We start from the raw sequence: 12611 nt of genomic DNA, 5'->3' as shown, positions 1-12611 counted from the left end.
GAGGGCTGCAACTGCCTGGCCGGATGGTACCAAACAAATACCTTTTTGAGTGATAGAAGTTCTGTATTATTCAAAGCATTGAATGCTAAACAGAGGGCTGTAAACTCAATTTGTTTGGCCACTGGGAGCTAATGGAGTCGGCGAATTTTCTTGGAGATGGAATCGTATTTGGGGATATTACCCAGCATTCGAGCAGCTCTATTTTGAATGGATTGAAGTTCTTTAAGAAAATGTTTGCCTACGCCCAAATAGAGACTATTACAATAGTCCAATTTAGTCTGGACCAGAGCTATAGTATGTCCTGCTAGGCTGTTAACCAGCTTGGCATGCTAAAAAAACAGCAAGAGGCATTTTGCTCAGGAACAGCACTTTTGAAATCTGTAGGTGTAAAAGGTATATCATGTGCGTACCACTCATCACATGTCTCAAAAGTCACTGATGTTAAGAAATAGACTTTTTCATCGGCTTCAAAAATGCAATGAACATTTTTAGGTTTCGAGATAGACATACACATAAAGAAAAAACAATTAAATTGACAACATCTATAGCTCTAACTCTCGCAAATGTGAGACATATTGCATTGCAAATGCTTGTTGAAAGTGTGGGCGCTCAAAAATGTTGAAGGGTCTCTTTGTGGGTGGCAAAAAGAGAGCACTATGGGGCAGATTTATGTTAACTGGCGCATCCCGGGGGATGCGCCAGTTAACATGAGCCACAGTGCGCCACAGCTACGCCACCCATGGTGCGCCGCACTTATGATGCGGCGCACCATGGGGCAAAAACGGCACAGATGCGTGATGCATCTGTGCCGGAAATGTGGCGCATTGCTGGAGTTGCGTCGCAAGCGCGACGCAGCTCCAGCAATGCTCTGGGGGGGCCTATTCTTTCAATGCTGCCTCAAGCCTTACGCCTGCTTCAAGCAGGCGCAGGGTTTTGACGCAGCATTGCCCTGAAAGTGACTGAGTGAAATCTCATAGATTTCACTCAGCCACTTTCAGGAGGCGTTCCTGCGCAGGAACGCCCCCCCTGCGCAGGAACGCCTCCTCATGGCGCAGTGCTGTACAACGTGACGCATCTCCTAGATGCGTCACGTTGTAAATAGGGTGCAGGGATGCGCCACGTTTCCGTGCCGTTGCGTCACGCAACGGCGGCGTAAACGTGGCGCAAGCCCTTCATAAATCTGCCCCTTTGTGCTTTTAAAATACCCCTCACACACTATGAATCCCATAGTATCATGCTTCATCATATGGGTCTTCCCGTCCCTCTACGGGGAGGGGCGTGCTGCGACCTACGAGCTACGCGGGAGCACTTAAATGTTGACTATAGGCTATGTGAGATGTGACGGCAGTGGTGAGTGGGGGGGGTAGGGAGCTATTTAAGTGAAGTGATAAACTAAAAAGGTAAAAATTCCCTGGCTAGTAGAAAAAAATTATTTATTGACTTCTCTGGCTGGGAACAGTAAAAAGGGGTTTGAAGAGAGTAGAACGAAATACGTTATCTACTTGGTCAACCAAGTAGATAACGTATTTCGTCGCAGCACGCCCCGCCCCGTAGAGGGACGGGAAGACCCCTATGATGAAGCATGACACTATGGGATTCATAGTGTGTCAGGGGTATTTTAAAAGCACATAGTGCTCTCTTTTTGCCACCCGTAAAGAGAGCTTATCTCACAACCCTTAGACACTAAGGGCCTTATTTATGAAGGACTTGCGCCACCAGTGCGTCACTTTTTCCCATGTTAAAAGTGACGCACCGGTGGCGCAAGTCCTTCATAAATAAGGCCCTAAGTCTTCACCTTATAGCGAAAACGAATAAAATATTCACTTTTTCACATCGATAGAATCCTTTTGGTTATCTACAAAGTTTAGGAGGGTGATTCTATCACTGTTGCCTCTGCACTTCCTCGATTGTTTTTTGGAGCTCAAAAATGTTCTCTTCTAAAAGTTTATAAAGCAATATACTAGGAATACAAGGAATACAAGGGTCTAGTCGCCCACATTAGTGCTGCCCAAATGCACTCCAGATATGGGTGTGGTTGGCAGGCACCTGAGTTTATTTTAATCTCAGGCAGGAAGGTTTATTTGCCTCCTGCTCTTCTGCACCATTTTATGTCCCCCTCTTATTTGCACTGGGAATGAGTTAAAGGAGCACTAAATGATTTTCCTTATCTTAGAGGAGGCCTTTTTTCCCGCTCGTTTGCCTGTCCATCGACTACAATGACAGAATATTGTGTCATGAACATATTCTACTCACGCACACGTGCAGAATGGGCCCATTATTCATGAAATTCCATTATTTACAACTGTATTAACTTGGTAACACTAGACGTGACCATGCGCCCCTCGTTTCTGTGTACATTATCCATCTTATATGAGTATCATAGTAGCACGCCTTGTGTTTTTTTCAGTTAGTACACATCTTAAACTTTGTTCCTGGCTGATAATGTAGCAAAACATTTTGCACCATTTGAAAGCAGTTCTTAAGAATTAGGTGAAATGATGAATGCTTCAAAAATAATTAAAAAAACACATCTGAGATTATAATGTACGATACAAATGTTCCTGAGCACTGTGATATAAAGAATTTACTGGATTGAAAAGTACTCACTTAAATTAGTGCAAGTATATTCTCTGTTAGGAATAGTGCCCTCAACTGTGCATTAACAGGTAGGCCGAGTATTAAACAATGTGCACCTGCATACAGGATGAGAATGGACTGTACATCTATTTGTTACCAAATCATGCAGTTTAACAGTGCATATGCTAACTGAAGTAACACAGCGAATTATAACATAAACTGCACATAATACAGCTCAGAAAAACAGACAGTCACTCTGCTATTCTGAACTGTGCTGTCTGCAGTTAATGTTCTATTCTATAGTGTTGCCGAGTTAATACATATGCTGTAAACTGAGATTGTGTTAAAAAAAAAAAAGAGCTGCTATTTATCCTGACTTGGCCTGTCTAGATCTTTAGACTACTCAAAATTATCTACCTACCAGAGAATTTGTGCCCGGAAGTAGTGAAAACTACAATAAAAGGACCCGGTAATCCCGGGTTTGTTCGGTTATTCTGCATGTTGTGGACAAATACAATTGCCGGAATTTGGTGCAGGGGTACTAGCTGGAATAATGAATTCCTATATCAAATTCCCGCAAGTTCACAGTGGGGGCCCAACGTATGAAACATGTAATATACGCATCTTTGCACACTTCAATTGGTTCAGACACACGTTGTTCAAAATATGGCTACAACTTTCAACCTGTGCTAACACAGACACGCGTGAGAATATTGATGTTTATAGCACCTCCTCAGAATTACTGTCACGAATGCAACAACTAAATACCTTTGATAAATCTGATTTGTTTTACCTTCCATCCGTATCAGTAAACCCTTCAGTTAATGATGTGCCTAACAACCGGAAACAGTAAGCGGAACCCAAACAACGAATCATAATTGATGTTGTGCAACACGAGACCCGCTTGGTCTGTGTGACCTCGTCGTCAAAAGAGAAAGAGTGCAGGAGTTTCCTTGCATAACTGTGGCGGAGATCCATTACAGGCTCTGCTCCGTGAGATGGAAAGAGGCAGCGACCCAGCTGACGCTGACTCACGCGCCACGCCGCGAGCCGCGCCTACGCAGCCTGCCCCGCGCACCTGCGCGCGCTCACTCTAGGCTCTGGAAAATGTGGCAATTAAACAACGGTTTATTACTAACTCTCAGCTGATACAGAAGAAGTCACGGGATGAACAGGAAGTTTTGCACAAAAGTACACGCACTTGAGAGGTGATGACTGTTTAGTGTTCCCAGTGCATGGAAAAGTTATCTTAGTGAGTGATATGTGATACATGCCTTGGGCTCGGATTACTCCATCACTCCATGTAATGAGCACACACCGTTTCCACTCCTGTACATTCAGTTTGCCAAGCATTATTTCCATGGGTGATTATAATGCATTGGCTATTGGCAAGTAATACCACAGTTACTATTTCACAGTTTATTGATACTCACTTTCTCCCCCTCTGAAGAGTAATAGGGAGTTAATAGGTTCAGTCTGACCAAACCACTCTTCCCAAAATTCTCCAAGGAAATTCAAGGCTGTAACAACGTATTGTATGCATCAAGGTATGTGGTAAAACGAGTTTTCACAATATTTAGGAAATTAATTGGAAGAAGTAGATTTCCCTAATGCCTTAATCAGCCAGTTACAGTGTGATATGCAGTGGAGTAATTTGCTTTCTCAATGTTTAGCCTTAGTATAGTTTTAAAGCCCCTTTCCACATCATCCAAATGCTGTTCATGTAGATTTTGCCATGTTTCGAGGTGAGATCGTGAGGCAAAGTTATCATGTTCATTATAATTCAGCATTATAGCCTGCTGCTGAGGGCAATGATGGTTGTTAAAGGCCCTGAACTGGAGTTTCAGCCCTGGGCTATAAAAAGGGTGAAGCAGAAGGGCTAAAGGCTATTCGAACATTCCACCTACAGGGAGTTCAGTGTTATAAATTAAACAGTAAAAAAACTGAAAGTCAAACATTGGAATATTGAAGCAGAAGTCTTACACCAGCCGTTATGGAAACTTCATTGTCTTCAAGGGTATTCTCACCATTCTAGTGTACTAATTAGAGGTAACTCTCAGAAGTAAAAACAGGAAAGTCTTGACCCAATGGTCCTGGCCTGTAGTGAGCCTGTGGGAAGTTGCATGCACTTCCCTCCTGTGGTTCCAGCAACATAGGGGCATATTTACAAGCCCTCTGCACCACTGGAGTGTCACTCTTTTTTACGCTCCAGTGGCGCATCACCATTTTCCTTATTTACAAGATGGTGCTAAGCCACTTTGAATGGCTTAATGCCACCTTCTAAATATGCCCTTTCTTCCGCAGTCCTCCGTGGCAAAGGGGACGTGCAATAGATGTTGCTGTTGGCGTTCCTGTGTCATGTGTGAGGACTTGTCCCGTAATCAATGTAAACTGATACCTAAGCAAGTGGAAGGGTAGCAACCGATAGTCCTGAAACAAGTCACTCACGGTCACAATGCCAATCTTCTACCAGTAAGTGCGGAACTCAATTAAATTGTAAACACACACTGTTCTTTGTTTGTGACTGGAAAAATCAATGAACGCTATCTATCTAAAATGTTACCACACTAACATTCTATAACAAATAGCAATAACACAAAAACCAGGTTGTTGTGATCGTAAATATTTCTTTATATTTTAATTTTCAAAAGGAGAATTAATCACTTGTGCATAATTACGGGTACAGAAAGAATGCAGAAAAGATATACTTAAACAATGTTGTTCAAAAACATGGTATATCGGAAAAAAGGTCTAAACTGCTGTTGAATGTTAACTTTGACTCCAAACAAAAGTGATATGTAAGTCAATAATGTTGTATAAAACTATAGCAGAATTAAGACAATGTTGTCGACGTTTCGGTCTTTCTTTTGAATTCACAAGACCATCTTCAGAAGCTATGTCACAGCTGTTCCGGTAAGGAGACGCCTTCACTGCTGACCGAGAGAAGCGTTTTTTCGAGCCACAAGACTCATGCTGTGCCGATTTTCCTTTTACCTCAAAATTTGAAAAATACAGACCTGAATCTCCAAGTCAACACCTACTGTGTTATAAACATTAGAAGAACTGAACTTGTTTGACAGCAAGGTCACTCTGAATGGTCGATTGTTACCGTCTGTGACACAGCTTCTTTGGCTCAACAAAATAGCAATTTTTCATCCAGGCTACAAAGGGTCTTCGATCCAATGCTTTTTAAACTTCTGTCCTGAAGATGGTCTTGTGAATTCAAAAGAAAGACCGAAACGTCGACAACATTGTCCTAATTCTGCTATAGTTTTATACAACATTATTGACTTACATATCACTTTTGTTTGGAGTCAAAGTTAACATTCAACAGCAGTTTAGACCTTTTTTCCGATATACCATGTTTTTGAACAACATTGTTTAAGTATATCTTTTCTGCATTCTTTCTGTACCCGTAATTATGCACAAGTGATTAATTCTCCTTTTGAAAATTAAAATATAAAGAAATATTTACGATCACAACAACCTGGTTTTTGTGTTATTGCTATTTGTTATAGAATGTTAGTGTGGTAACATTTTAGATAGATAGCGTTCATTGATTTTTCCAGTCACAAACAAAGAACAGTGTGTGTTTACAATTTAATTGAGTTCCGCACTTACTGGTCCCTAGTCTCAAAACATTAAAAAAATCCCTTGCTGGCCCAATTTATTGTTTATCGTTCTGCCCAAGCCCGCAAGGGTATATTGGGTTGCTCACCTCCAGATACACAATCTTCTACCAGTGGCACTGGTCCTTCATCTCAAAGTAACCTTGGTGTCTGGGGAGGCCGAGCACTAGTATATTAGGATCATTGGAAGTCACATGTTTAGTGATCAACAGGCTGCAGGGAAGGCAAGCTGTGCCACATATAATACCAATCGAGGAAGCCTACACCTAGTTTTGATTGTCGGAGCACTGACATATTTCTACTAGGCTCATGGGGTAGTCGACTATACCGGTTTATTCCAGTGAAAGGCCCGATAACCATCAAATAATAATGCTCAAATATGGGTGCATGTGGGTGCAGCTTGGCCATGGCAACCCAATGGCAACCACTGTGCCAGATGAGATCTACCAGAAGTGTGTTGAGTCCTCGGAAAACATTCAGGTGAGGAAAACTGAGATATTAGCAAACCTATGAAGGAGACATGGTAGCATCGCTTGTTTAGATAAGGCAATGCGCACCAGTGTCCTCCAAAGGTCTACCTGAGCCCTGATCTAGCTCACTTTAGTAGCTTCCCTAGGCTCTAGTAGGTGTTGCTCACAGTTATATAGGCGATTGTCCATATAGTGGAAAGCAGCACTTTTTCATCTAATAGGACCAGCCCTCCCAGGTCAACACAGTTAGAGGGTACATCTGGGCATAGGAGGAATAGGCAAAACTTTGTCCAGTTGACACAGACACCAGAGGCTGCTCCGAACTCACAAAGAGTCTTGGCTATTCAGGAATGATCCTTTTTAAAGTCTTTTAAAAAAAAGTAGGGCTTCGTTATTATGAAGTGAAATCACATGGGTTCTCTCTGGTAGTGAACCTCAACCAAATAGCCAATGGTTCCATGGTTACTATGAAGAGTAGCGAAAAAATGTGGCAACCCTGGCTTGTGACCTTGCTACTTTTAGAGGGCAGTGGTGAGCTTCCCCGGTCAGACAAAACCCACAGCATCAGTGTAGAGCAAAGCAACTGTATCAGGCAGTACAATTTCCAAACCTGAATTTAGTTGGTATTTTAAAGAGGTAGTCCTATGCAAGTGTATTAAATGCCTTCTCCAGGTCAAGAACAAGAGAAGTTGCGTCCGGTTATGATGATGGGCCGCCTCCTTAATTTTATATAATCTTCTAATGTTCTGAGATTATTTTTTCTCTAGTAGGAAGGCATTCTGTTCAGAATGGATCAAAAGTGGGAGAACACGATTTATCCGTCTAGTCAATATTTTACTAGAGGATGGGGAGGAAGCCACCTATTACCCACCCCACTTACCTACCATTTAACATACCCTTACTCTGGAAAGGATGAGTTAGGAAGGGGCATCTCCGAGGTGAAAGAAAAGACCAGGAGGATTAGCTATTTGCAATAGTCTATATAAAACCTGTCAGACTGTCAGTATATGAGAAGACGCTAGACTATGCACACAGCATGCTGAGGATCACCTTTCAGGTCCCGGATAAGTGGGGAAATTAAAAGGATGGAGAGAGAATACTTCAGGCATGGAAGAGGCATGATGACCAGGTCTCCTTTCTTTTTCCAGGACTCCTGGGCCCCTTCACCTAATTCTGAATAGACTTTAAGACTCTCATTTGGCCCCCTTCTTGCTTCTGTCATTCACCCCTGCATCATACTACCCTTCAATCTACCCGAATCCTGTCTGTTATGATTTCCTTTTCGTTTCTTGTATGCACATTCATCATGATGTAGATTATATAACATGAAATATTTATATCTTGTTGGTGCTAAGACATGTGGAGTGGCATGAAGTGTTACTGCGATGATGTTTGTTAATGAAGTAAGCTTGTGCTATTTGCTCAGTGCAGAGTGTTTATTTTGATCAGGGAGCAGGTCTGAGACATAGGAAATAAATATGGCATAACATATTTATTGATTTTATAGTGGACCTCATTACCTACCTGACTCGATTTGAGTGGGACATGGCAAAATACCCAATAAAGCAGCCTCTGAAGACCATTACGGAATCTTTATCAAAGGTAAGGGTGCTTTTAGTTTATCCAGCTTTTATAAATAACACTTGAAAGAAAGATGATCACTTTGTGAGCTCTACTCAGGAATGACCTTCCCTTGAAACTAACCAACCCAAGTAACACATCATTTGTAACATCAATACTTGATTAACTCTTGTGGCATACGTGTCCTCTCTTTGTGCTTCTGGTGTGACATGTGCCCAGTTACAGCTTCACATCAGTGCTTTTCTCTGTGTTTTATTCCTGTTGCACTAATTCCACTCAAAATGTAAATGGCCACTAACCACATTTTTAACGAGATATCAACACTCTGTCAAGAATTGTCTTTACTGGAACCAAGACCCAATTACCTTTCTCTTGCCATCACTGCTGTTTCATTCGGTGCTTAATTTGCTGGAACCGACGTTTTGCTACAGAAGCCCGCACCCTTCAGTATTGAAGATTGGGGTGTTGAATACCAAGGCTGCATATCCTTGATTCCACCTGATGCCTCTTTGATACCCTACCAGACACTCCTTGCCTATCTAGCTCAGTTTTGCGGGTTATTTTTCATCCATGCTTTCTCCCCTTCTCACTGTTTTTCTGCCTTTTTCTTCCTTCTTTCCCCCTTTTACGTTTTTAGGTCTCAGCCTGCGATGGCTGCGCACACATGCGCAGTCTCGCTGGCGAGATTTAATGAGATAGGGAGAACATCCCTAGCGAGGTTAAGCCCCACCCCTCTTCTCCATTGGCTGGCCTCCTTAACGGTGGCCAGCCATTGGAGAAGAGGTCCTAGTGACGTTCTTCTTTCTCTCTAAACCCCGTCCTTTTCAGATTGAGTTCCTTGACTTACTGCTGCAGTAAAAGGTTTCTTATTTATTTATTTATTTATTTTTAACAATTTATTAAGCGCAACATATACCCGTAGGCGTCTTGGCGCTAAAAAGATTCCCTAAATATCTTTGGCGGCTCATAGTGATGCTAGGTACATTATTATCTTCTTTATGGGTCCCAATGGCCCCATAAAGAAGGTAAGGAACCTTTTACCTCTGCAGGAAGTCGGGGCGCCCAGTCTGAAAAGGATGGGGCTTAGAGACAAAAGGCTGGCGAGCGCTTGTTTTTTTTGGATCCATTTCACGGTGAAGCAACTACCAAAGACGTCTTGTTTACTAAGTTGTTAGTTTGGAGCAGGTTTGGTATCAAAAACTACGACTTTGGTAGGCATATGCACGTCGTCGTCAGAACTATTTATTTTTTTCTACTAAGGGATAAGATATCTGTTTGTATCCTTGATGTTATTCATGAACTCTGAAGTCCTTTTGAAACCCATAAATAAATCTCCAAGCTCGTCCAGCCCCCAAAAAACTCGCGTTCGAGTTCAGCAAAGGAGGCTAATTCTGTCTCCGGCAATGACGTCACAAAAAAGCAAAAGGAACGAACCATGTGAAATGGGCCATAGTGCGCTTGCTGACTGACAGAGCTGCCCCGGGTGCCATGTTTAGAGAATGGCGCATCACGACCAACAAATAAATATTGCTGTAATCAGAGGGTGAACGGCTGGTCATTAGCAGAAATGTGACTAGGAGGCTAGGCTGCTAGCAGAGGGGCACCCAGGGCACTGCAAACACCGCTTGTAGCGCTTCAGGCTCGGGGTTGTGACGCTGCTCCACTCTCAGCAGATGGGCACACTGCGAGTTGTACTAACAGAGTTCCGAGTTGTGTTTCCTCAGTGATGCCTAGTGCGCCCCGCCTAATCCACCCGGTGCCATAATTATATCCCTACCCCCAGTCCCCCGCCCAGACGAACTGAGGCCATAATCCTTTTAACCCTTGCCTCATTTACCAGTGAAACAAAACCCCCGTCTTCTGTGCCCCCTTGTCTGCTGAACCGACAGTCCTGTGTGCGGCTGCACGCCCATGAGATGAAGGAACGGATGCTGCGGACATGCACGGTAAGTGGGTGACCACCACCACCATCACCATCTCACCCTCTCACCCTCTCACCTCCTCTCACCCTCTCACCCCCTCTCACCACCTCACCCTCACACCCTCAACCCCTCACCCTCACACACCCTCTCACCCTCCCTCTCACCCTCACACACCCTCTCACCCTCACACACCCTCTCACCCTCTCACCCTCACACACCCTCTCACCCTCACACACCCTCTCACCAGCTCACCCTCACGCTCTCTCACCCTTACACCCTCACAAATTCACACACCCTCTCACCCTCACACACACTCTCACCCCCTCACATGGCAAAATACCCAATAAAGCAGCCTCTGAAGACCATTACGGAATCTTTATCAAAGGTAAGGGTGCTTTTAGTTTATCCAGCTTTTATAAATAACACTTGAAAGAAAGATGATCACTTTGTGAGCTCTACTCAGGAATGACATTCCCTTGAAACTAACCAACCCAAGTAACACATCATTTGTAACATCAATACTTGATTAACTCTTGTGGCATACGTGTCCTCTCTATGTGCTTCTGGTGTGACATGTGCCCAGTTACAGCTTCACATCAGTGCTTTTCTCTGTGTTTTATTCCTGTTGCACTGATTCCACTCAAAATGTAAATGGCCACTAACCACATTTTTAACGAGATATCAACACTCTGTCAAGAATTGTCTTTACTGGAACCAAGACCCAATTACCTTTCTCTTGCCATCACTGCTGTTTCATTCGGTGCTTAATTTGCTGGAACCGACGTTTTGCTACAGAAGCCCACACCCTTCAGTATTGAAGATTGGGGTGTTGAATACCAAGGCTGCATATCCTTGATTCCACCTGATGCCTCTTTGATACCCTACCAGACACTCCTTGCCTATGTAGCTCAGTTTTGCGGGTTAGTTTTCATCCATGCTTTCTCCCCTTCTCACTGTTTTTCTGCCCTTTTCTTCCTTCTTTCCCCCTTTTACGTTTTTAGGTCTCAGCCTGCGATGGCTGCGCACACATGCGCAGTCTCGCTGGCGAGATTTAATGAGATAGGGAGAACATCCCTAGCGAGGTTAAGCCCCACCCCTCTTCTCCATTCGCTGGCCTCCTTAACGGTGGGCAGCCATTGGAGAAGAGGTCCTAGTGACGTTCTTCTTTCTCTCTAAACCCCGTCTGTTGGACAGGCCACGTGAAGGGCTTGCTCCCTCCCCGCATGACAGGGCCCGAGCCCTGGCCCTCCAGGTGTTACCCACAGAAGCGACCCGCACCCCGTCTCCTACGGGACTCCTGACCCCGGACATCTCCGTATCATGGGGCCGAGCCACTACCAGCTCCATTGCCCGACCCTGCCGCCATCTTGGACACTGCACCACGAGGCCGTGTGGCCTCAGCTCGACCCTAACCCTGGGCCTGGCCAGGCCCCGACATCCCGGCACCACCATCCACCCAGGAGGTGAACGGACCACTTGGCAGGTCAATGGGAGAAAGAAGTGTCAAGGGCTCTCCCCCGCCAGGTGCCGATCGCCCCCAGCCTCCCCGGGCGCTGGCTCCACCCCCCTGCTGGGTGTCTGGACTCCCTCATCCCGGACCTCCCGACCTCCAAGAGCGAGGGTCCGGACATCAAAGGGCGCCAGACCTATAACTGGGGCCGCTCCAGAGCAGGAAGGCAGTTGTATCCTGGAGTCGAGAGACACCGAGAAGAACTCATCCTTGACGGACTACTGGCGCTGCCGTAGCCTCGCCTGGTGAACTATTGTCCTGCCTGCCGGCGCTGCCGCAACCTTCCGCATCCTCCATCCTCGTCGGGACCTGCTGGCGCTGCCGCGGACCGTTGTCCTTACCACCTTCCCCGGGACCTGCTGGCGCCGCCGCGGACCGTCCATCTAGAACGCCGAGCTCGAGGATTGTGAGCTATTCATCATATCATCGCATCTACCAGATTGGTAACCAGACTGTCCCGCTACCCCCTGTCCCATCCAAGAGACTAGAATCGAGGGGACCCCTGAGTCCAGACCTCCTTGTACCATCTTCTCGTACCTAAAGATTACTTATAAAGAACGTTAAACCTTATCCTTGTGTGGTGTACGTCTGTGGGGGGGAAGTTACTCGTCTGTACGATCACTGGAGACGGCTCTCCCCGGAGACCTCTCCCCTAGTCCTCGGCCGACCCTCCCGGTCCGTCTAACATTGGTGGCCAGCGGCGCGATCCGAATCTACGCGTAATCGTACAGAAAGTAGCTCACCCCACAACTAAACCACAATGACAACCAAAGAGAGCGGATCCACCGAGAAATTCCAGATGGAGAAATTGGAGGAGTACAACCATCGTGAGTTGAAACAATTCTGCATTGAACTAGGCATTGCTACCACCGGTCTGAACACTAAAGACGATTTCAAGCACGCTATTGAGTCTTGGCCGAAA

The 12611-nt window shown here is 45.0% G+C and overlaps 1 protein-coding gene across 1 annotated transcript in view; it reads left to right on the top strand.

Annotated features, from left to right (window-relative positions):
- The window catches only part of ATP6V1C2 (ATPase H+ transporting V1 subunit C2), a 290949-nt gene that overhangs the window by 178668 nt on the left and 99670 nt on the right, over positions 1–12611 (top strand). Inside the window, exon 5 of the mRNA XM_086926336.1 lies at positions 8184–8278. Within this exon, the coding sequence (XP_086782462.1) occupies positions 8184–8278 (95 nt within the window). The remainder of the gene's footprint in view (positions 1–8183; positions 8279–12611) is intronic.

This window comes from Lissotriton vulgaris, chromosome 6 (genome assembly GCF_964263255.1).
Source record: "Lissotriton vulgaris chromosome 6, aLisVul1.2, whole genome shotgun sequence".
Lineage (NCBI taxonomy): Eukaryota > Metazoa > Chordata > Amphibia > Caudata > Salamandridae > Lissotriton > Lissotriton vulgaris.
This window is presented reverse-complemented; position numbering and strand designations above follow the sequence as displayed.